General features: G+C 45.4%; 5 protein-coding genes across 7 annotated transcripts; 3 read left to right on the top strand and 2 right to left on the bottom strand.

Moving 5' to 3' along the window:
* The first annotated feature begins 186 nt into the window (after nucleotides 1–186).
* fam177a1 (family with sequence similarity 177 member A1) lies at nucleotides 187–2,503 on the top strand. The gene is made up of 5 exons (XM_078089047.1): nucleotides 187–372; nucleotides 724–897; nucleotides 1,001–1,067; nucleotides 1,152–1,249; nucleotides 1,391–2,503. The coding sequence occupies exons 1-5, from the start codon at nucleotides 304–306 to the stop codon at nucleotides 1,604–1,606; spliced, it is 624 nt and encodes a 207-aa protein (XP_077945173.1). The 5' UTR covers nucleotides 187–303; the 3' UTR covers nucleotides 1,607–2,503.
* Nucleotides 2,504–2,743: 240 nt separating this feature from the next.
* Nucleotides 2,744–6,399, bottom strand: ppp2r3c (protein phosphatase 2, regulatory subunit B'', gamma). Its single transcript, XM_040199245.2, has 13 exons — nucleotides 6,109–6,399; nucleotides 5,867–5,991; nucleotides 5,478–5,582; nucleotides 5,272–5,384; nucleotides 4,972–5,069; nucleotides 4,793–4,863; nucleotides 4,577–4,709; nucleotides 4,426–4,481; nucleotides 4,087–4,162; nucleotides 3,849–3,985; nucleotides 3,300–3,437; nucleotides 3,168–3,227; nucleotides 2,744–3,085 (listed from the first exon to the last, which is right to left on the bottom strand). Exons 1-13 carry the CDS (start codon nucleotides 6,173–6,175, stop codon nucleotides 2,894–2,896), a joined length of 1,371 nt encoding a protein of 456 aa, XP_040055179.2. The 5' UTR covers nucleotides 6,176–6,399; the 3' UTR covers nucleotides 2,744–2,893.
* A 390-nt stretch (nucleotides 6,400–6,789) lies between these two features.
* prorp (protein only RNase P catalytic subunit) lies at nucleotides 6,790–14,325 on the top strand. Of its 3 annotated transcripts, XM_078089046.1 has the most exons (11): nucleotides 6,797–7,644; nucleotides 7,867–8,005; nucleotides 8,138–8,281; nucleotides 8,348–8,372; nucleotides 8,468–8,772; nucleotides 9,600–9,647; nucleotides 9,776–9,908; nucleotides 12,968–13,078; nucleotides 13,528–13,676; nucleotides 13,826–14,024; nucleotides 14,122–14,325. In XM_078089046.1, exons 1-11 carry the CDS (start codon nucleotides 7,194–7,196, stop codon nucleotides 14,248–14,250), a joined length of 1,833 nt encoding a protein of 610 aa, XP_077945172.1. In that variant the 5' UTR covers nucleotides 6,797–7,193; the 3' UTR covers nucleotides 14,251–14,325. The 3 variants fall into 3 exon arrangements, with proteins under 3 accessions (XP_040055529.2, XP_040055531.2, XP_077945172.1); XM_040199595.2 differs by having other exon boundaries at nucleotides 6,790–7,644; nucleotides 8,138–8,372; XM_040199597.2 differs by having other exon boundaries at nucleotides 6,794–7,644; nucleotides 8,138–8,372; nucleotides 13,895–14,024.
* Nucleotides 14,326–14,414: 89 nt separating this feature from the next.
* On the top strand, nucleotides 14,415–18,086 carry psma6a (proteasome 20S subunit alpha 6a). The gene is made up of 7 exons (XM_040199598.2): nucleotides 14,415–14,659; nucleotides 15,307–15,401; nucleotides 15,519–15,600; nucleotides 15,731–15,886; nucleotides 16,219–16,397; nucleotides 16,918–17,012; nucleotides 17,390–18,086. Exons 1-7 carry the CDS (start codon nucleotides 14,584–14,586, stop codon nucleotides 17,445–17,447), a joined length of 741 nt encoding a protein of 246 aa, XP_040055532.1. The 5' UTR covers nucleotides 14,415–14,583; the 3' UTR covers nucleotides 17,448–18,086.
* A 1,066-nt stretch (nucleotides 18,087–19,152) lies between these two features.
* Nucleotides 19,153–21,985, bottom strand: nfkbiab (nuclear factor of kappa light polypeptide gene enhancer in B-cells inhibitor, alpha b). Its single transcript, XM_040199594.2, has 6 exons — nucleotides 21,585–21,985; nucleotides 20,626–20,731; nucleotides 20,322–20,532; nucleotides 20,104–20,192; nucleotides 19,738–19,995; nucleotides 19,153–19,635 (listed from the first exon to the last, which is right to left on the bottom strand). The coding sequence occupies exons 1-6, from the start codon at nucleotides 21,836–21,838 to the stop codon at nucleotides 19,600–19,602; spliced, it is 954 nt and encodes a 317-aa protein (XP_040055528.2). The 5' UTR covers nucleotides 21,839–21,985; the 3' UTR covers nucleotides 19,153–19,599.
* Between the last annotated feature and the right edge of the window lie 566 nt (nucleotides 21,986–22,551).

Raw genomic sequence — 22,551 nt, 5'->3', positions numbered from 1 at the left:
TTCTTTTTCTTTGCTTATACCTAATGTCTAACTTGTTATTATTTATTTATTTATTTGTTTTATTGTTTTCTCAAGATACATAGCAACTATGTTGATCAATGTTTTCCTCGTTTTTTGGTTCGTTGAGGATGAAATATGTTAGAGTGGACGGAGAGTTAGCACCAAATACAGCGACTTACGGGAAAACCCGATTTGACCCGAAATCTTTTATTCTGAATATCTTCCAACCGGAAGTAGTGCTGTCGGAACACAGAGAGCGTCTCTGTGTATCTCGGTGAGGTGGAAGAGCCGACGTTAATTGCGATGGAAGATATGTCGTTGTATTTAACTAATGTCAATGTTTCACTGGGGCAAACCATGGACACTGATAAGGTTAGTCGGTGTTTGTGAATGAAAAAAACAACAACTCGTTTTTAGATTAATAGCGAATAGTTTCCTTAGCTCAGAAGCTAACCGTCAACAGCCACAAAGTTAGCTAACGTTGCCTCGGGCTAGTTTACGGACCGGAGCCGGAACCCGTCTGACAAGAACCTAAGCGAGTTCTGTCTCAACACGTAGGACCATTCACTCACCTCACTGTGTAGAACTATAGTTTAGTAACTGCTGCGTAGTTAAGTTACATCTCAGTGAGGGAGGGTTCATCTGAGAACACATTAACTCGTCTTGTTGAGATGTTGCTAGAGGAGTGATGGCACACGGATCCACGTACTGTCTGTTTAACAGGATCCAGCGGGGGCGACCGACTTCGACAGGGTGGAGATGGGAGACTCCGCCGCGAGGGTGAAGGTTCCACGCAGGACCATCTTCTTCGCCAGTGGGGAGACGATGGAGGAGTTCAGCACCGATGAGGAGGACACGGAGGAGCCTGTCAACAGAGAAGTCATTGCTGTTGATACGGTACGTTGAAACCTGTTGTTGTTTTTTGGGGGGGTTGACCAGCAGACATATGCTCTATTTGTCACGTCCTCTTCTATTTCTCTCTTCTTTTGTTTTATTTTAGTCCAAACTGACGTGGGCTCCGTACTTCTGGTTCCACATGTGGAGAATGGGCACCTCCACCATCTCAGGTAAAGCCGGGCCCAATCGCACCCTGAAGTATCATTATGGTTTTTACAGACCGAGGAACATATCGCTGCTGTTTGTCCCCATAGTGTGCGACTACATGGGAGAGAGACTGGCCTCTCTGTTCGGCATCACCTCTCCTAAATACCAATATGCAATTGACGAGTACTACCGTATAAAGAAAGAGGTATGGCACATACGCAGACATACGAATAAAGTCGTACCAGTTAAAAACAGAGGCCGGAAAAAGAAAACAAACATCAGTTGTCAAACAGATATATATATCTCCATGAACCCCCCCCCCCCCGCCCTCTCCCGGCCCACACAGGAGGAGGAGGAAGAGGAGGAGGACCGCTTGGCCGAGGCGGCGGAGCGTCGTTTCGCGGAGCAGCAAAGCGGCGAGCAGGAGGATCCTCATCCCGCCACCGTGGAGCAGCCAGAAGCATCCAGAGCCTCCTTCGTAAACATCAGCTTCGATATGGACCCCGAACCTCCTGTGAACACCACAGACGCCAACAGGGTGCCCTCCCCCCTCCCCTCCTGAAAACAACGTCCACACATTTCTGTCGGTGGGGAAGCCTTAATTAAGGAGCAGTATACTGTAGATTAATAGTGTGGTTGTGTTTAGTCCACTGTGCAGGGGAAATGAAAGCGCTGTGGAAGTGGCTGCACTCGCCTTATGTGTGAATGTGTTTGTGTGAATAAGTAGCATCAGACATTTGCCAAGTTCAGACACTTTTTGCAAAGCCGTGGTCGGACACCGGTACTGCCTCGGCCTTTGTCTCCTCTGCCTCAGTTACTTGTCTCTGGCAGCAATGCGTACACCTGGCATGTGCATTGTTAAAGCGTAAAGGGGGCGGGGGTAGTTTTTTTAGTTCCAGGGATAAGCAGGGAATGATGACGTACACACAGTACGGAGACCCTGCTGCTTCAGCCTTTTGAGTCACGAGTACTTCCTCCAGGCTGCTTCGCCTTCCTGCTCTTTGAACAGGTCCCTGTAATATGCCGTTATTAACTAAGGCCTGTTACTCCAAGAGCTCAAATCCTTGGTATGAGGCTGGTTTTGGTGGATTAATTAGTAACTTTGGTTTCCTCCTCCTTTCTTTAAGTGTCCTTCTAAAAGCCTTTCATGAGCGTTTAGCCGAGCTGAAGCTGCAATGCTGAGTTCAAGCTAGAGTAAGCTGCTTAATGTTATTTATATCCACTGACACGGCTGTGTGGCCTCAGATCTCACAGCAGCAGTGTTTAGCATTCCTCTTTTTTTAAATGATCCTGCTCAAGTTTTTCTTTTTTAACGGGCTTGTTAAGAACATTTTGTCTGAATGTCTTTCACTAGTCAATGAAGGACAGTCATTTTGTATCTGTAAAAGGGCCGACTTTAACTAAACGTCAACGAATATGTACATATTTATGTCCTCAGTTAATAAAACATTCACAAGGAGTCTTTTTTTTCATTTTACCTGACATTTCGTTTTTCACAGTTGTCCCATTGTGTTACAATGATTGCTAAATGTTATTATTTACTAAGCATTCAAACCATGAAGGCTTTTCTATCGACCCCAATCATTCCATTCAGCAAATATTGTTCATTTATAGTTTTATATTACTTTTTAAATCTACAACACAAAATGTCAACATAGTTATGGGATTTCATTTAAATTAATAAATTAAAAATAAAACATTTGGGCATAAACGTTTATTTTCAAGAACATTTTTTACAGAAAATATGGAATACAATGAAAGGTCAGAAGGTTTTCACAACGGTGACGTTGAGCTAAAACGTTCCCAGCTGACCTGAGTCAGCAGTAAGAGTTGAGTCCCCAAGTCCTCCTCAGGAGTCGTCGAGGTCCCCTCGGTTGTTGTCGCTGTCGTTGGCGACCAGCACTTCTCTATTCTCGTAGGTCCAGAAGCCGTTGAGGTCGATGAGGATGCTGGCGACGGTGTCGCCCTGGCAACTGTTTACCAAGTCCTGGAGGGTGATCTTGTAGGGGTCTTTGGGCTTCACCATGTCAAAGATCTCATCCTGGGCACAGGGCAGTGAGGCTATTGATGAGTATCAAAGCCCAAACAACGTGGCTCTATTTGTGTGTGTGTGCACAATATACCTTGACATCCTGGAAGGTGACCGGCTCCTGACCATGGAGTTTCATCTGCTCCTGAATGGCCTGAAAACACAACAGTATCACCATCATCATACACTGACGCAAGCTGGGCGCGAGCCTTGGAAAGAGACTTACCCTGAAGAAGTAGTTGAGGGAAAAGACGTTGAGGTGTCCCTGATTGTCCATGTCCAGAAGTTTGAAAATATACTGCAACGCTGCAGGCTCCTTCCGGTTCTCCAAGGCCAATACAAAGTCTAGATAGGTCTTGTAGTCCTTAGGTAGGAGGGAGGAGGAGAGCAAAACAATAAATCATTCTTACAGTAAATGTCGTATTTTAATCGGACCAACTATCCGCAGAGCAGAGATTAGACCAATGCCGAATCATTCTAAAGATTACTCATTAAAACGTGTGTGTCAGCTGCCCATAGGAGACAGGACATACTGACTCACTGAGCACCTCAAGCGGGACCTGACTAGTTGGTTTGAAGTTGAACATTAACATACAGACGTTTCAAGATCATTAATAGAAATGAGGAGGGCGAACGCAACGGCAAATCGCCAGATCTCAACCCGCCGTGAACTAACGAATCAAACGGTGCGTTAATAATCCACCATCGTAAAAGCACCCCATTCGGAGCCGTATGGCTCACACAACTCTCCGACCGGTCCTGCGTGTGATCGTACCATTTCTCCATCGTAGGTGAGACACTCCTGAAACACTCGGTCCAGGAAAACCGAGGTGAGCGTGGCCGTGCCGTAGCGCGAGAGCTCCTCTTTGCTCAACATGCCGTTGTGGTCCTTATCCAGGTTGAGGTACTGGCCTGTGGAGAAGGAGAGGTAGAAAGCATCCAGAAACAGCAGGAACCCAAAGCGTTCGATCGGAGACCGAAGGCCTGTCGTTCAAGCGGAGACGCCGTCTCACCGTAGACTCGGAGAGCGGAGGGGGCTGAGAACCAGTTGGACTCCTGACTCTCTTTAGAAAGCTCCTCGTCTCTCAGCTAAATGCCCAGAGGGACAGAAGACAGTAGAAGAAAGCAAGCAATTACATGAGCTGGCCTTTACAGTCGTGGGAATGGCACAACATTGTATCTGCTCTGTAATGTCGGACGGTTTCATAAGACAAAGAAAAAAACATTCATTCATATACATGTCCTGTATTTGTCCCTTTAAAAACATGCATTTTTGATATTTTAACTGCTTGAAGTGTAGAAACCAAATACATTCATTGCATGTTATCAGTAGTGAAAAAAGAAATGTCTACCTCCAATAAGTCATCCAGAAAACTGCAGGCCAATATATCCTGGATTTTGATCTTCCCTGAAGAAGGAAAAACGGCAGGGACAAACGTCCTCAGCGCTAAGCTTCCATCAACCCCAAAAGGTGCATTTTACCTGTGTGGGGTTCAGGCTCACCTGTTCGCAGGGGGTCGAGAAAGAAAAAGAACTTTCGAACGGCGGTGCAGACGTAGAAAGAGTAGAAAGACTTCTCCAGTCCGTCCAGCTGAGGCAGAGTGGGGATCAGCTCCAGGATGTAGTTCTCTAGATCCTATGCAGAACGAGGGCTTTGTCATCCAACTCTTAAAGGAAGCCATTATTCTTATAACGGCTGGTTATGATGGAAATGCTCACCGACTCTCTGAGGTGGCCTTGTCCTGCTACGTCATACAGGCTGAGACCGATCCGGGTCTGATGCAGCCACACTAGATGGACAGAGGGAACAGAAACGGGCGACATCCAGTCACAATATATTCACCAATAGTTTAAATGAAGTACACTGGTATTACTATAACAAAGGTCCCGGTCCAGACCTTTCCTCATGACGTAGTTAAAGAACTGCATGATGGAGATCCTGCCGTACGGGTCGCTGTGGAGCAGCTTGGAGTACACTCTGGCTGTGAAGAATTTTCTGGAGGAAGGAGGGGAGAGGAGTTTTTACTTTTAATAAAAATGTATCTGTTCGATCCGGACGACATTATGTGACTTGTCTGAATTTACAGTAATCCCAGGAAAGGCCCAGCGACGCCAGAAGACAAAAAGAAGGATCGGCACAATGGGGTTTTACCCGAACCGCGCCGGGGGCCAATAAACGTCTACTTCCTGCTACTTACTGGCACTTGGCCCCGGCCTTCTCCGCCACCTGCAGGTAGGCCTCGTAGCTGATCATGGCCTCCTCTCCGCTCATCGGAGGCACCTGGTGCTTGTCGAGCAGGAACCACAGATTCTACAGGCAAGACAAGCGGATAAAGGGACAGCGATGTGGACGTTGTTCATGTCTGTTGTGGGTCTGAAACCTGTGTGTGCGTGTGTGTTTTACTTGTAGTTCCTCATTATCCAGCAGTTCTCTGCTCTTCCTCTGGAGGAAGACGGCTCTGGATTCCTCTCGCAGTTTCTGTAGTAAAACTTCATCCTCTGCCGGTAGCTGAAAAACAACCGCAACATCATCACCATCATCCCCAATGCCAAAGTTCTGATGACGGATATCATTAATACAACCTACGGTGTCCTAAAATAAAATAGCTTGTTTACACTAATATTGTATCTTAAATATTTTAGGGCAGAAATGTGACATTTCTCTTCAAAATGGAAAATGATGGTCTGATGAAACTTGGAACATTGAGGTGGGATTTAGGTATGAACGCTGTCATGTGTGTTGTAACACAATACAGCTTTGCATTGTGTTGTGTAACGTTATTTAAATAGTACCCTGTAGTAAAAGCGTGGGATGTTCTTGTAGGACTGGTCTTTGTCGCCTCCTCCCTTCCACTGCGTGTAGTATCTGCTGAACAGATGCGTTTCCTCGGCTTTCTTCTCCTCGTCGCTTCTGTCGTCTGTGCAGAAACATGGAAGTGAAGAGCAAGTGAGCGGAGACTCCGCTAACCAACGACTTCAGCTATAAGTTAGCAAACGTTAGCCAGCGAGTGACAGTAATTCACATTTCGTCTCACCTTTTGGGGTGTTTTCTAACCGTTTTTTCAAAATATCCGCCCATTGAGGCAGTTGTTCTTTAGTCATAGTGTTACCTTCTCTCAGATTAATAAAATACTTCGTTCACTATAACCTTTCGATCCCCATAAGTGGAAGTATACTCGCAAACAAACGCAGTAAAGCTGCGTAACAAATGCGTAACAACGTCAAGCTGCTGTCTATGTTGCTTTGCTTTGGATTTCCTATTTCAAAATAAAAGCTTGATGTTATTACTTTTGGGAAACGTAAACCGTAAAAAAGCCGTAAACACTAAAGTATGTGTTCTTCAAAAAGGTTCTACTGTTATAAATAAAATATGGATGAAAAAGTCAGCTATGCATTTATGAAAATTAGCCTCCAGTCTTTTTACAACCAAGATACAATACATACAATTTTCTCAACTGATTTATTTGGTATTTTTTGCAAAATCTCATATACATTTTATACAAATCTCTGTATGTATATGTACATATATACACACAACACACACACACACACACACACACACACACACACACACACACACACACACACACACACACATATATATATATATGTGTGTTTCTATATGTATGTATTTTTTTTTTTTTTCAAGTGATATAATTTGAAAGCAAATAGCTTATTCCGGTCTTTTAACTTGACAGTTCACAAACGCATCTGTCAAGCGTTGATGACGTCATGTAGCGCGACTCGAGTCATGCTTGCAACTCTCAGTTGTGTTTATCCATAAAGTAGAAAGAAAGAAGCTGTATTTGAATTGGATACCGAAAAAGAGTGTGAGTCGCCTTTAATGCGTTACAGTTACTAATAGAACCAACGAGAGAAGGACATTTTTCTCCAAGATACTACTAGCATTAACAAAAACAGCAAGGTTATTAGCATGCTAGTCTCATACCTGGTTATTGATTCGTGTGACTAACAGCATGTTTTTTCTTCAGTTGGTTTAGGAAATAAATGTTTCACCAGTTTGTATATGACAACGTGACCGTTTTTACCTGATTTATAACTGAAGTCCTGTGTAATAATAGATAATTCACATTACATTCTCACAACCCCATGATAAATTATGGGCTCCAGCTTGATAATAAAAGTCCGATTATGCCTGAAAGCCTCCAAGTCGTTCTTCTACCAGGGAGGTTCGGCTTTCTACACACTAAACGCTTCTGTGCGCAAGACATCACAGCTGCCCTTCGCTGCCCGCTTTCTATGCACCAGACACAATAACCCAAAGCCAGGAGGCAGACCGACAGACACAGGGAACAGCCGACAGACTGATGGACAGGGAGGAGTAAGAAACAGCACAGTCAGACGTAGGGAGGAGGAATTGTGGGATGGTGCTACGAAGGGAGGAGGCAAGAGCGCCGCCCTTTGGCAGAGACCTTCTTCCCACAAATCTGTGTTTGCTGCTGGGACGGCAAAGAGGACGGCAGAGATGCTGAAGAGAAAAACATCTGCGGTCTCTCAGGATGAGGAGCGGCATGGAGGCGAGCCTGAGGGGAGGACACCAAGAGGAGCAGGTAGGACACCCACGAACTATCTACTTTATTAGGAGGCATCTTTCTGCACTCAGAAGCTTCTCTCTTACACCCTCCGTCATGCAAAATACAACAACATTGTAGAAAACAACTTGTATGCAGGAACTTCTGGAGTTTTTTAGTTTTTTCTGCTGTCTTTATGAAGACTAACTGCGTCCATGAAAGTGTTTGAGAGTCTTTGTTTTTGTTTTTCTTCACTTCCAGCAAAGGTGCAGCCTCCCACCCGGCCGCTCTCTGCTGCAGAGTGGAGGACGCTGAAGGAGTCTCTGGGAAATCATCCACGCTTTGACATCCAGATGATGTGTGTGCTGTTCACCCGCGGGGCGGAGCTGGACATTGCCAAGTGAGCGCAGGACGAGTGTGTTTGTCTGGGATTTTATTGTTGACATTCTTTTGGGCCCATTTCTTGGTTTTACTGTTTGACCAAATGGCGGGAGACACAAGCGAGGCACATCGATGCACCTTTCTGCCACAGGTCCCTGCTGACCTTCGCAGCCATGGAAACGGGGACGCTGTCCTATGAGCTGCTTCTACGGTACCTGACGCTGTGTGTGAGCGGTGGCCACAACGCCGAGGTGTTTGATGTCTATGACATTATGCGGGGAAATTTCCCCTCTCTGGAGACGGGAGCCTCCAGCCTCTTCATCAAGTCCTTCTGCCGGACGGAGAAGTGGCAGGAGGCTCTCGTCATCCTGGGTGAGCTAAAGAAGGTGAACAGCTGTTTGATTTTTTATCGTAAACATCTCAAACCACAGCTGGAGGACATGGCATCCCTTCTCCACCGTCACCCGGTTTTACATTCCAGGTCTTTACCCCGTCACCGCGCAACTATGGGGATATCATCGCGGCGGCGTTGTTAAATGGTGACGCGACCACTGCCTGGGCTCTCTACGATGAGGTGATGGAGAAGGGACTGAGCCCACACCCGGAGACCTGGAACGCTCTGTTTAAGGGAGCGAGGAAGACGGAGGATGAAGGGGGGAAGGAGGCCGAGGCCATGTCTCAGTCTGAGCAGCAGGAGAGGCTGCTGAAGGTACTGCTCTACATGCGAAACAACCAGATCTACCCCCAGCACGGCCTCGCCAACACCATCAAGACCTGGTTTGAGAGGTGCGAGAGAGAGATGCCGAACTGGCTTAGGGGGGAACTGAGGCCAGACCCACATGTTTTTTTGTTTGACTTTATTCATCATTTTAGAAACATTAAAAAACACAACTGATTGACTGATGCAGATGTTATTTGATAAGTTTTAAATGGTGCTGCTATGAAAACTATAATGTTGTCAATAAACCTTCATTCTATTTGGGTATAGCTTCAGAATGCGTTTTCAGCTACAGTAATCCCTCGTTTATCGCGGGGGTTACGTTCCGAAAATGACCCGCGATAAGTGAAATCCGCGAAATAGAAAACTTTTTTTTTTTTTTACAATTAGCAACTATTACATGTATACAAATACAGTGACTCGCGTGTAGGCCGTTTCACTGCTCTTCAGACTGGGCCGCTGCATCCTGACTGCGCTCTGCAGTGTTCTCTTCTTCTGAAGCCCGCGGTGCAGGTGTGTTTGTTCGGGAGAAGAACATAGTGATAGGCAGCTGTTGTCGCTCTTTTTTCTTCTTTGCAAAAAGATCCTTGTACACCGACATGCCACCATCGATTACGTTGGAGAACTGTAATGAACGGCTCGGAAGTGAGTTTTTAGCGAATCAGAATGCAGAGCACAATGCACCAAAAAAAAAAAAAATGCAATATGAAAATCCGCGAAATAGCGAATCCGCGATAAGTGAACCGCGAAGTGGCGAGGGATCACTGTATTTTGTCTCTGCGGCCCTTTCTGTACAAAGATAAAACCAGCATTTAATCACTTTCTCTTGTTTATATGAACCTAACATCACTCTCGTTTCTTTTTTTCCTGTCGGTCTCTTCTTCTCTGTCTTCAGTCTGACGGGGCAGAGCTGGACAGGACGTTGGGCGAGCGCCAGTCCAAAGTAATTCCATCACTTCATACCTCAAGTTTAATCTCTGCGGAAGATGTTTCATCCATATTTGTGCAGAATAGTGCTGAATATGTCATTCCTGGATTAATGTGTGTGTGTGTGTGTGTGTGTGTGTGTAGGGGTGTGTGTGGGGGTTGTGGGTCGGGCTTAGAGTCCATCCAGCTGACTGCTGGGGAGTACCAACAGCTGAAAGACAGAGTGATGACGGACATCATTCAGGGTCGAGATGTTTTTAACAAAACTACACCAGAGGTACAAATACACACAAACATACACACGTGCTTAGCAGGGTTTCCATATGTCCCAAATACCTGGAAGGGTCTTTAGTCATTTAAATTTAAGGTTGTCCATACTATTTAAATTGCCAAAATGCATCTCTACAAGGACGTATTTATTTATTTTCCTTGTTGTCAGTTATGAAATAAACATGTAAGTGTTGTATTGAATTTACTTTGTCCATTAATCTAATTTACCCTGATGTTAACTTTCTGATTAAAGCAGTACACGGCGAATAATACATCATCTCTGTACTTTTAAGCTTAGTTTAAATTGTTGGTTGGAAATAAAAAGTCAAATAAAAGTTTGACTTTGTTCCAAAAATGGAAAACGTATTTTTAAAACCAACAAAAATGAAGAATCCAGTCTGATCGTTCAATAGCATGGTCCATTAGCCCCCCCATCGCTCTACCTTCTTCTGCTAGATGGCGTCATCGGTACACACTCAGCAGACTGTCGAGGCTAGTCGAGCCCGCTTAGTGAACATAAATGAGATCATAACGGCTTCTCATCGGATCTCCTTTTGAGGAGTTGTTTTAAACTTGAGTGATGCGTCAGATGTCGTTCCCTGTTGTTCTTCTCTGGACTGTGATATTTATAAATCAGCTTCTGACACGGACGGCCAGCGGAACACGTCTCTGCCATCCTAAAGTCTGAGTCCGCGCGGAGAGGGACAGAAAGCGTTCCACTAGATCGCAATGCACTTGTTGTTGTTGTTTTTTTATAATGCCAATGAAAATAAATAAAAATGTGTTCAGTTGAAATAGTTCCGATAACCAACTTGTAATATCTTGTATCATAAGCATATATTTGGATAGTATATCGCGTTTTTCTTTTTGTACAGAGAGAAAGTCAGAACGCTTTCCTTTGTTTTTTTCAGAAGTCAGGGGAAGTTTGTTGGTGTGACCGTTAGTTAAATTGAGGGGATTTCCAGCATGTGGAGCACCATGTGAATCTGGATCACGTCTACCCCCCGCGAGGAGAAGCAATAAGAAAGGCAGACAGACACGGCGCTGACCTCCACTTTATTCATTCCTAAAATGAAGGCAAATTGCAAAACAGGGTGCTTGAGACCACAGTGAAGCGGCGGAGACCGAGAGGGACCTGCGTTTGTCCACGTGTGCCGATTATAAAGTCATCAATTCGTGATGTCATTTTAGGCACAGACAGACACGCGAGTCGCGAGGATCGAGTCGTGCATTTTGACTCTGCAATGAGTGCCCAGAAAAATCAAAAGCCCAGTGTGATTCAATGCCAACTAACAGAGCAACTATTATTTATCCCTTTTGGGAAGCTTGTTTTGTTTCTAGTGGTGAAGCCTTGCATTTAATTATAACAAAGGGGATTTCTAATATCTTTGGGGATCAGCCCTATTTTGAATAGAGAATAATAAAAAATGGATCCTCAAATATAATGTAAATGTTATGCATTGTATAAGTGGTGTGTGACTGTGTAATCATCCACAGCAGCATAATGATCTGGTTTCGTTGTTGGCTCTGGAAAGTCCCTGGATAATTATACTGGGCTTTCTCTCCTCCCTCTTTTCCTCCATCTGCTGCTCTTAATCTTTCCTTCTTTCTTTTTTAATTTTATAATTAGTTTTATTTCTGCACCTTTTTGCCACTTTAGTCAATCACTCTCCTCAGGTCCAGACTTTGTCTCTCTTTTTCTTGGATGTATTTAGCCTCCAACCCAAATCCCCCCGACCCCCCACCCACAACCAGCCCCCAATGTGAAACTGCACATCATCGTAGAATAAATGACTGTGCATCTGTTCAGTCAATTAAAGCAATAATACTGCAGCATCAACGGGACACGAAGGAGGAATATTACAGACATTTTAACATTTCTATGGTGGCAGGGACCACAGTTAAGTTTCACGTCCGGGGGAATTCACTGCAAAACTATTTCCATAGTACTGCAATCTTAAAGTGAAAGTACTAGTGACAATGTTCCTGCACTGGAGGCCTATTAGACGCTGCAGCATTATTTGCCTTTTAGGGCACAAAGCAGAGAACAAGTGGTGTTCAAATTCAACAACCGACACCAAAATATTGTAACTAATTTTTTATTTAAAATAAATAGAAATGTTTTTGGTTATTTAGCGACTTCTTTAGAGGAAGTAAAGTATAACCAAATGTTTTACGTATAAAATAGTTGCGAGTGCACTGACAGCCGCCCACTTGACATTTTGTCATATTAGTGAGTCTAACTGAAAATACGTTTCGTCCGACAGGGAGTAACGGTCCCAGGTCCTCAGTGCGGGGGTGGCGTTTTATAAGCTATTAAACTTTAGCGTGTAACACAGCGTGTATTGTCGGTCAAACTGCCAGTATTAATGTATTGCTGGCAGGCCTGAGATCAGTCAATGAGAAAATCAGCCAACCATCAGGCCTGTCAACTCAGAGGTGGGGTTCAGATCAGTCCCCGACCGCAGTAAGGAATGAGCCCCCATGTGGCTGTGGGAGAGCTCTGCATAATCTTCCTTTGCATTGTCATTACTGTAAATATTTAGTCAGACATTCAAGTAATTAGTCAGTCAATTGTGACTGAAGTCAGTTACCTTTGCTAACAATGAGTCATTGAACCCAAATACATTTGTTAGGCTAACCTTTGGATGGACTGCATAGAAATGTTTCCACAAGTCATTTGTGTTTTGCCGCACCTTCAAGACTGGCCCACGAAATATTATCTAACACGAAACCGCTGCGTGTGGCAAAAAAGGTCAGAGACCCCTGCTGTGGATGATAACCTAACACTAGCGTTTTCCGTTAGTGGGCAAATGCTAGCATGCTCTGTAAATATCATCAAATTGTCACACATAGTGAAAACGAAAGTACACTATGTCTATTCTCTCTGTTATAATGTTAATTAAATAGCAACAATAAAAAGCAGCAATGTCATCCCGTGTAAAATGGAGTGCTTTAGTAGAATATTCAGGGAGAACTTTTTTTCTTTTTTAATTTTTTCTAATATTCATTGCTTCTCTACTCCTCCATGTCAAGGTATTGCTCTTTCTGTCTTGTTCTGCTTAGGAGTTGGAGATGTTCAAGGTGTTTGTGGAGAGGAAGCCGGCGTTTGACGTCGTCGTAGATGGGCTGAATGTGGCAAATATCAGCAAGGACAAAGGCAGGCAGTCCGAGATGGTGAGAAAACACACACCGTCACTGTTTTACTGGTTTGTTCCTTCCTATGTGTCTGTCCAACCTAGGGACTTTTAAGCCATTTGCACTATGACTAACCCTGCAGTGTGTGTAGGAGGTGCTTGTATAACTGGCCCATACCTGATTTTAACAACACTTGTCTACCCACATGTGTCTGTCGGTGAGGATGTGTGATATGTGTCGACTATCTGTACTTTTTGCTGTGAGTTCATATTTGTTTTACACTTCCTCAGATGTTCTGTAGAGACAATAAAGCAAAAGAACCAACAGACAAAGATGTGTCCCGATCTAGGATCTGTGTTTGTCATTTAGGAGCTGCAACAAGCACCACCATGGAGCTGGTATCGAGACAGACGTGTGTGCCATTCGGCATTCGCGTTCTGTAGTTAACATGTATATAGTGTGTTGAGGTGTGCGCGCGTTTGTTTCAGCTGTTGACGGTGGTGTCCGAGCTGGAGAGACAGGGCCTGACTGTGCTGGTGTTGGGGAGGAAACACATGCTGCGACCCTCCAGGTCGTGGGACAGACACAACATGAAGCTCCTCCAGCAGAAGGCTCATTGCTTCTTCACTGACAACATGTGAGCACATACAAAAAAAGAAAAGAATGGCATGGAATATGTACCAAAGAATAAGACGAAAATGTATTTGCGCAGCAGGGACAACACAGGCTATTTACTGACAATGTTTAAGAAGCAGAGTTAACCGTGCGGTCTCTGCGTGTGGTCAGCTCGGAGGATGACCCCTTCTTGCTGTACGCCGCGCTGCAATCCGGGAACCACTGTCGGTTTGTGAGCAGGGACCTGATGAGGGACCACAAGGCCTGCCTGCCAGACGGAGCCACCCGCCGGCTCTTCTTCAAGTGGCAGCGAGGCCACCAGCTGGTGGTGGACGGGCACGTAGCGGCAGGCAGGAGAGTCCGATTTCAGGTGAGCAAAGAGGACGACCAGGGGGTGTCCGAACGGAGAGTGGATGATTGTGAACGAGTGAAAGGAGCAGTAACCAATTAACCATGTGTCTATTTAGAGTATTCCCAGCTATGACACCATCATCCAGACTTCAGCAGGCTCGTGGCACGTTCCCTACGACGACACAGAGGACAGGTGCACCTATGAAGTACCACAGCGATGGCTGTGCCTCACCACAAACCACTGAACACAGACACACAACTCGTATGTTTGGACCATAAACTGTGGACTTGTAAATAAATAACGTACAACAAAGAACAAAGTGGTCTGAACTCTTCAATTCAACTTTTGAGACACGGGGAAATTACATTTGATTCGATTTGCATCTAAGCATTAATTACTCTTAGCATTAGCATCAGTGCAGCGTTGTAGCGTGTGCAAACTTGACCCGGAAGTGGAGGACTCCAGTCAGAGAGATCACATCCGGTGTAACGTTAGATGTGTTTTCTTGTTTTGCCTCTGTTGCCTCTCGCTTCTACTTTCAACAGTCTAGACCAGTTTAACGCTCTTTCCAGCCGTCATGTCTCGGGGGTCGAGTGCAGGGTTTGACCGCCATATCACCATCTTCTCGCCGGAGGGAAGACTTTACCAAGTCGGTGAGTGACGTTCGTGAAAGAAAGCCCCAAACTCAACATGCTCTGTCATCACTAGCTGCTAACAAGCTAAGACCAACGTTAGCTGGCAGCCTCTAGCTAGCCTCTTGTTATTAAGAAAATGAGTCAGTACTTGGTAAGAGTCTCAATAAGGGCAACTGATAAATGCTTACCTATGATTGCATGTAGTTATGTAGTTATTCATTAACTAATTGGTTCATTTTGGTACATTTGTGCTAACGTCTTAGCTCCGTTGATTTAGCTTTCCATGCTACCATTTAACCATGTTTTGATTAGCAGTTGTCTGTGACATAACCATAACATACTAACCAATAGTTCACAGCTTTAATGATTATATTATGTATAACGACCGATTATATTACCTCATTCTCTTAAAAATGGTCGCCATAAATGAACTGTATGAAATGTTGGACTTAAGACCAGTTTCCAATGTTACCCAAAGATCTGTGAAACAAACATTACCAGGATGTAACAACGGTATGAATTGTGTAATACTTCCATAGCTCTGTGTGTTTTAAACCACGGTACGTTTCAAACAACTACCTATGTTCGTGATTGAAATTGAAATAAGTCTGCACATAATTGTCAAAATTTAGAAGTGCCCTCCGTTCCCTGTTGTCTGTCTTCAGAATATGCCTTCAAAGCCATCAACCAGGGAGGGCTGACGTCCGTAGCGATCAGAGGGAAGGACTGTGTTGTGGTTGTCACACAAAAGAAAGTTCCGGTCAGTATGCACGACCACACACTCACACACGTTTATGTTTCTATGTCAATGTGGTCAGATTAGACACTTGAACGCGTTGTATGTGATGTTCAGATCTTTCTGTGTTTTTTTTCTCAGGACAAGCTGTTGGACTCCTTGACAGTTACTCATCTGTTCAAAATTACAGAGAACATTGGCTGTGTTATGACTGGAATGACAGGTAATCCATGTACCGTCCATTTAAAAAAATAATGTAATGGGTCATTACATCATTGACGACCATGTTAAAGAATGTCATATTCTGTCACATTTGTCCAGTCCTAAATTCTTTTGCCTCTTCCTCTGTGCAGCTGATAGCAGGTCTCAGGTGCAGAGGGCGCGGTATGAAGCAGCTAACTGGATGTATAAGTATGGCTATGAGATCCCTGTAGACATGTTGTGCAAACGCATGGCGGACCTTTCCCAAGTCTACACACAGAACGCTGAGATGAGGCCGCTAGGCTGCTGTGAGTAGTGTGCATGTGTGTCCTTTATGATTATTAGTGTTGCATATTTTTTTCTTAGTTGACTCTTAGAGATGTGGAAAACCGTGTCACACATTTTCTAAATAATTTTTCTTCATGACTAGAGCTTCTTCATGAGTCCATGCTTTTATATTAACATGAATTTGTGATGTATTGAAATCTACTGAAAGCTGTTTTGGTAAGAGCGTTGTTAATATAATTAATATTGTGTACATTATAGCTTTGAAACCTGATATTGGTATTTTTAAAAACTGTTTCTGGATGTTTCTACTGTTCGGTCTTCATTCCGCTATGCCTTGCATCCTTCCTCCAAGGTATGATCCTGGTCGGGATGGATGAAGAGTTGGGTCCTCAGCTGTACAAGTGCGATCCGGCAGGCTACTACTGTGGCTTTAAGGCCACAGCAGCTGGAGTCAAACAGACTGAGGCCACAAGCTTTCTGGAGAAGAAAGTCAAGAAGAAACTGGATTGGACCTATCAGCAGACCATAGAGGTAACGAACACGCAACCTGACTGCTGGAACCTGAATGTCATGTTATTATTTTGGGATTTCTTTAGCAGGGAAGGTCAAGAAGTGCTTTGCGTATCAAAAAGCCGTTATTGAGTTTGTGTCCTTAGACTCACTGCAATGCTTAGTGGCTTTTTGCTGGCAGCCATTGAATCAGTTACACAAGTCAGGCACTGAAATTATTCTAATAACTGATTATTTCTTTTCTGTTTCTATTCTGTTCCAAATATTGGCTAATACTTGCCAGATATCATTTTTTTTAGTAAGTAAAAAAGGTGATTGTCACACGGTGTTACAAGGTGTGATCTGTCACACAGCTCTACATGTAATGTACTATGTTTAAAAAATGATTAACTAATTAATGTAGTTGGTAGAAAAGTAAAGCCGGTGGATAAACATGCGTGCTATAGCATTTGTTCATTAATATTTAATGATTATATATAAACACCGTAAGTATCATCTGAGCTCTCAGATTTGATTTTGCTCATGCTTTTTCTCAAAACAGACGGCTATCTCATGTCTGGCAAGCGTTCTGTCCATCGACTTCAAGCCTTCGGAGCTGGAGGTGGGAGTAATTACTACAAAAGAATCCAAATTCAAGTGAGTGCTTTCCTCATTCAAAGAGTAAAGGCAGTCATGGCAAGGGATGGGGTCCTCCTGGCCAAAGTTTTTCACTGCCATAAATGTGTTTTTCCAAAGTGAAGCACACAACAGGAAAATTGAATAACAATATTTGCTGTTCAAGTAAACATGCAGCTCTGCACAGATACCATTGCACCTGCAGTTGTGTTGCCTACACTGGGTGAAAACATAGCAATGTCTTGGCACTGTTAATAGTGCATCAGAGCTCTTTTAAAAAATACTTTTTTTAAACAATAGTGTTTTGGAAATTCCTATAAAAACTCAAACCAGGGATGAGATCAAAGCGAGGCCTCACAGGGTTGAACGTGTTCTCAATGCGTGTGTGTGTGTTCCAGGATTCTGTCGGAGGCTGAGATTGATGTCCACCTGGTGGCTTTGTCTGAGAGAGAGTGAGGGAAGCTCTGAAGAGGATGAACAGAAACACCAGAACCCTCCCCTCCCCTCAGCAACCCCCCCTCCCCCCCGCTCTCGTCCCAGAGAGATTATCAAGGAGATGTTCTTGTTCAGAACTGTCCGTACCACACAGCGAGGTTGAAACACATGAAACAATCTGTTCCTTATTACCAGGTTGGGTAGAATATGTTTCCCACCTGCACTTGTCCCTCCTCCACTCTTACTGGTCATGAGCCAGGACCTGACTGGATCCAATAATATCACCCCCCCCTTTTCTAGCCGTACTGCGGGCAGCTTCCAATTTAGACTTTCACATCAGTCCCCATTGGATGGAGCTCAGACCTCTTCCACCCGAGGACTTTGTTGTCCTGTGGCTTCTCCAGGCTCTGACAACAGAGCTTCCAATCGTATTTACTCAGGGCCGCCCCGATGTGTGTGCGTCTCCCCCGTTTCATCACCGGGCTTTTAAGTCTCATTTACTTGGGGGAACAGCTGTGGGAATCCTCCCATCAGACAGTCACCATTGTCCCGCCCTTGTTTAGGTCCATGTTAACAGGAAGTCATCCTCTCCCCTGTGTCTCGACCCTCCCTTCTGCTGTACATGACTGCACTTCTATTAAACACAATGTTTTTATCAAACACTCCAGTGTCCCAATTTCCTTTTCTTTGTGTGCCACCAACGTAAACTTTATTTAAATGTGAAGTTAGTCAGACTCAGAGCACCATTAGCTTGTCCGGCCATGTTTTCAGTTATTATTTTAACTTATTTCTCTGCTAAAATACAGCTTACTGGGATGAGTTCTACATGGAAGGACCGTATGAATATTTATGTAAATTGTTTTGTTTCATCTGCCCTCGAAAGCGGCTAAAGTCTAAAACGCATACCAGCTGGGTAAAAGTATGAAACGCACTTTAGTGTGAAAAATCCCCACAGCATTTGCACTCCCAGATGTTAGTGGGTGGGGAAAGTGTATGTATAATGTGTTGTAAACCACCAAAGATCACATGGATTCAGCTCTTTAATATGCTTTTAGTCCAACTTGAACACTGCAGGTGTTTTTACAGTTTAAAAAAAAGTTTTGAATGCATTATTTTTGGGTTTGTAGCAAGTTGACAGTGCATGTAAACGGTTGCAGTGCGTGAAGCGGGCCGCTTGACAGTGACCTGATTTCCATTACAAGCTTTCAGAAACGTGACTGCAGCATCCTGTTGTACGATTGAGAACCCTTTTGAGGAAGAGGCAGGAATGTGTCGTGTTGCTGGGAATTTCCTGTCCCTTCCTCAACCCCACCCTCCCAAAAAGTTCCCGATAACTGCAACCAGCCTCGTGTGCTTTGTTTTCTCAAAACACACACGGCGCTACAAGGAATTGTGGCAAGCCCAGTTAGCCGCCAGTTCCTCATTCGGTGGAAATGAGTTATCAGCCCTTTTCTGCATGTCATGCACTGCGATGCAAAATGTAGAACTCAAACTCAGCTGTTGCGCTTCATAGAGCAGAGACACACGGACAGAAGGACGGTAAAGGAAACTTCGTGCACTGTTAATTATACGTTGGGTTGTAGCTGAGCTTTCTTTAGCAATATTACCAAAGATATAACATTTTCCTCTAAAACCAGTTGCCATTGATGACCGACTGCAGTCTTACAATCAAGCCATCACTCATGTGACCCACCTCCCCCCCAAACATATGAACACATACACATTGTTTTAATGTTAAATATGAGTGTCTTTAATTTAACTGGAGTGTGCTGGACATGTACAACCTGCTCGAATGTCCACATTCACACCTCCATAAAAAATACATCTTTGTATACACAGCATTTACAATATCATACAACAGAGCTGTTGCAGGTACGCCTGTGTGGATGGATGATGTTCTTCTCTTGCTTTCTGTGACACATGATTTGCGGTTCCCCCCCCGAATATGAACCATCCCTTCTTCATCATAGAGCAAAACTCGCCCTGCCGTCACAGCTCGCCGTGTCTGTCCTCTGGCGGCCCGGGGCCGACTCGTCTCCCACCTCCAGCGCTGTCGGGCCCGCGTGACGTATTTTCAGGGTGTAACGGACGCTGCCGAACCCGTTCACTTGTTCTTTTACTGTCATCATCGCATCCTCCTGCCTCTGTAACTTCCTCCCCCCGCTGCTCGCCGCTAATGCCCGTTCCACTGTATGTCGTCGTAACCCACCTGCAAACACACGGAGATCAAAAATTGAGATCAAGGAGTTGTCCAGAGAGCTCTTTTGATTTTTTTACGCAACGCCGGCCGCTCTGCATTCTGAACACGCACCTCCTCGTCGGACTCGTCCTCCTCTTCCTCGCTGTTGTCCGACTCGCTGTCGGGGAGGTCTCGCAAGGCGGGATCGGTCAGCGAGTAAAGCTCTTTCCTGATGTCGTTATCGTTGCGGCCGTAGGTGAGGTGGAAGGGAGTGTGGCCCCCGAAGGTCAGGAGGTTGGGGTCCGCTCCTTTCTTCAGCAGCAGTTGGACCAGCGAAAGGTTCTGCTGGTCCACGGCCAGGTGCAGCGCACTGCGCCCGTTCCGCTGCTCCTACGGGGCGGGAGAGGAGGCAGGATGGTGTTAGCTGGAGGTGCGTGCTGGTCCTTACTTATATGCCACAGAAGTGTATTTTCTCATATATAGCTTTTGTGTGCGCACCTTTGAGTTGATGTCAGCTCCGAGATCCACCATGTTCTCCACCAGGGACAGGAAACCCTGAACTGAGGCCAGGTGGAGGCAGTTCTGACCTGCAGGAAACCAATCAGAGAAAGAGCTTAATAACTGACACAGAAGCAGCTTACGGGTCTCAATTTAAGATTGAAAAAAACGGTATAGGCGGGAAAAGAGACGCCTGGCCGTGTTGCTTGTTGTCTCACCGTGATAGTTGCAGGCAGCCATCACCGTGGGCAGATGCTCCAGAGGGCAGTTCTGCGTGAGGACGCTGAAGCACGGCAGGTTGCCGTGGCGACAGGCGATGTGAAGAGGCGTGTCCCCGCTGTCGTCCACCAGCGTGGGGTCGCAGCCGGATGCCAGCAGGCGCTGGCACACATGTGCCTGGTTCGTTATTACGGCTAAGTGCAGAGGAGTCTAGGACGAGAAGGAGTTTGTGGAGGACAGGTGAGTTACCGAGTCGAAGGACGTTTGAATGATTCTTTACGTGACGATCGTCCCTTTCAGTACCTGTCTCTGGTCATTCTGTGTGTTGAGGAAGTCTGTGTTCTTGGACAGGTCGATCATGGTTCTGATGTAGTCCTTGGCCTCGTGGATGATGGCCAGGTGGAGCAGCCTGTGGAGACGGAGAGGAATGGTAGAACACTGTTAGACCTAATCTATAGTTTACACTGCAAATTATTTTTTGTAATACGGTACTCCTGAACAGTTACAAAATGACTTAATTTAAGATTGTGCTGAATCAATTGCAGGCATAAGAGTTCATTTTTTAGACTGTTGCAAAGTCTTCAAAACGAATAAGTTTAACATTGTTGTGTGATTTATCCAGATTATCATCAGCAGGAAAGATATTGTGCAAACAAAACCTCACACAGAGCACGTTCAACCGATTATTGGTGCATTTTATCTGAACTCAGTTACATAATTGTTTTCTATTAATTCATATATGAAACAGTTTTTCCCTAGCAGCCGACGCGTATTCCACAAGTTGTGTTTGTAACCTCGGTGTGATTTGGTGATTTATCCCCTGTTGTTTTTCCCTTCTCCTCGCATCACGGGAGCGCGCGTCGGTCGGACTCCCTGGCGGCGCGCCTGGGACTTTCCCAGCCGGACCCGCGGCCATAGTAGATTCCCTCCTGATAATGGCCTTTTGTTTACGTCCAACGACGCAGCGCCTGCCCCGTTATCCGACAGCGAAGCCGTCACGCGTTTTTCTCGCACCACCGCGACGTCGTCTTTTGAAAGACCGAATTGTACGTCGAAGCCCCCCCAGAATCGCCCGACGCCGCGGTGCGTTGTACCGCATTCCCCGGAGAGGCGTCGAATTACCTCCGAGACCTCCGCGCGGGGCCTTCTGCTCGGGCCACATCACGAGCGCGGGGTTACATTCGGAGAACTCGCAGATATCCCAATGCGTCGTTTTATTTTTTTAATATTTTTTTATATTAGTTCCTCCTGCTTTGACTTACGTGTCTCCGTCCTCCGTGATTTGCGTTTTCCACTCGTGCGGCTCTCCGGCTGCCGGGGCAGCTCGTCCGCGCTGCGGCGGCTCGCACTCCAGCTGCAGCAGACGGATCTCGGCCGCCACAGCCTGGTACTCGTCCTCCTTCAGCGAGTCCAGGCCGCTGTCCAGCCGCTCCTCCGTCGACGGAGCCGGCTTCCCGTCTTTCGGCTCGCGGCCGTAATCCATCTGGTTTAATATACTGGTCCTGCGGAGGGCCATTGGGGGGCTCGTGTCGTTCGGGACGAGGAGCGCTTGGTCGTCTACGGGCGGAGTTGTGCAGCAGGCTGTAAATGCCCTCTGCTGCAGAGGGAGGGGGGCGGAGCTAACGGCTAGGTGGGGGATTTCCAGAACACTGTCACTCAGAATAACACGGCGCACGGAGCGCTGGCACCATGAGGGGATTTCTATTCAGACACATAAATACACCCTTGGGTTTGTCACCAAGGGAGCAAAGTTGTCTTTGCAGGCTTTCGCTTTGGCAGCACGCACACATTTCTGCAGGACTTTAGTCTTTACTTAAGGGCTTCCTCAACAAATGTAGCATGCAAAATGTAGACTGTTATAGTAGTATTGGTATCTAATGCTGAGTCAGCCAATCTAATAAGGAAAGCAGTGCATCACTAACTGTTAACTCCACTTCAACGGGGAAACACTAAACTTCCGGAAACCCAAACTACTTGAAGCACCGGCTTCTGATTCATTTATATGATTTCACATATGTTGTTGGCATTAGGTGGGGGTGTTGCATGACCAGTCTTGATACTGCACCTATGTTAGCACATCTGTGCTGAATCCCTCAATCAGAAGGAAATGTTGCTTAGCCGATGGACCTGCAGGGGATGTTCTTGCAGCATGTGTGGAAGTTTCCTCCATGATTCCACCAAATGTGATTGCAATTTGATTTGAGGGGACGTATCACACCATGAAAATGC

The sequence above is a fragment of the Gasterosteus aculeatus genome, chromosome 15 (assembly GCF_964276395.1).
Source record: "Gasterosteus aculeatus chromosome 15, fGasAcu3.hap1.1, whole genome shotgun sequence".
In the NCBI taxonomy this organism is placed as follows: Eukaryota; Metazoa; Chordata; class Actinopteri; order Perciformes; family Gasterosteidae; genus Gasterosteus; species Gasterosteus aculeatus.
This window is presented reverse-complemented; position numbering and strand designations above follow the sequence as displayed.

What these genes read in the sequence shown, in the direction of transcription:
- fam177a1 (XM_078089047.1), top strand. Translation starts at nt 304, where the DNA reads ATGGAAGATATGTCGTTGTATTTAACTAATGTCAATGTTTCACTGGGG. An exon ending in AAACCATGGACACTGATAAG is followed by an intron (nt 373 to 723) that starts GTTAGTCGGTGT and finishes TCTGTTTAACAG; the next exon opens with GATCCAGCGGGGGCGACCGA. An exon ending in GGGCACCTCCACCATCTCAG is followed by an intron (nt 1,068 to 1,151) that starts GTAAAGCCGGGC and finishes TTGTCCCCATAG; the next exon opens with TGTGCGACTACATGGGAGAG.
- ppp2r3c (XM_040199245.2), bottom strand. Translation starts at nt 6,175, where the DNA reads ATGACTAAAGAACAACTGCCTCAATGGGCGGATATTTTGAAAAAACGG. An exon ending in GTTAGAAAACACCCCAAAAG is followed by an intron (nt 5,992 to 6,108) that starts GTGAGACGAAAT and finishes GTTTCTGCACAG; the next exon opens with ACGACAGAAGCGACGAGGAG. An exon ending in TTCTGGATGACTTATTGGAG is followed by an intron (nt 4,163 to 4,425) that starts GTAGACATTTCT and finishes CTGGGCATTTAG; the next exon opens with CTGAGAGACGAGGAGCTTTC.
- prorp (XM_040199595.2), top strand. Translation starts at nt 7,194, where the DNA reads ATGGGCTCCAGCTTGATAATAAAAGTCCGATTATGCCTGAAAGCCTCC. An exon ending in GAGGACACCAAGAGGAGCAG is followed by an intron (nt 7,645 to 7,866) that starts GTAGGACACCCA and finishes CTTCACTTCCAG; the next exon opens with CAAAGGTGCAGCCTCCCACC. An exon ending in TCCTGGGTGAGCTAAAGAAG is followed by an intron (nt 8,373 to 8,467) that starts GTGAACAGCTGT and finishes TTTACATTCCAG; the next exon opens with GTCTTTACCCCGTCACCGCG.
- psma6a (XM_040199598.2), top strand. Translation starts at nt 14,584, where the DNA reads ATGTCTCGGGGGTCGAGTGCAGGGTTTGACCGCCATATCACCATCTTC. An exon ending in TGTTATGACTGGAATGACAG is followed by an intron (nt 15,601 to 15,730) that starts GTAATCCATGTA and finishes TCCTCTGTGCAG; the next exon opens with CTGATAGCAGGTCTCAGGTG. An exon ending in GATGAGGCCGCTAGGCTGCT is followed by an intron (nt 15,887 to 16,218) that starts GTGAGTAGTGTG and finishes CCTTCCTCCAAG; the next exon opens with GTATGATCCTGGTCGGGATG.
- nfkbiab (XM_040199594.2), bottom strand. Translation starts at nt 21,838, where the DNA reads ATGGCCCTCCGCAGGACCAGTATATTAAACCAGATGGATTACGGCCGC. An exon ending in GAGCTGACATCAACTCAAAG is followed by an intron (nt 19,996 to 20,103) that starts GTGCGCACACAA and finishes CCCGCCCCGTAG; the next exon opens with GAGCAGCGGAACGGGCGCAG. An exon ending in AGGACGAGTCCGACGAGGAG is followed by an intron (nt 19,636 to 19,737) that starts GTGCGTGTTCAG and finishes GTGTGTTTGCAG; the next exon opens with GTGGGTTACGACGACATACA.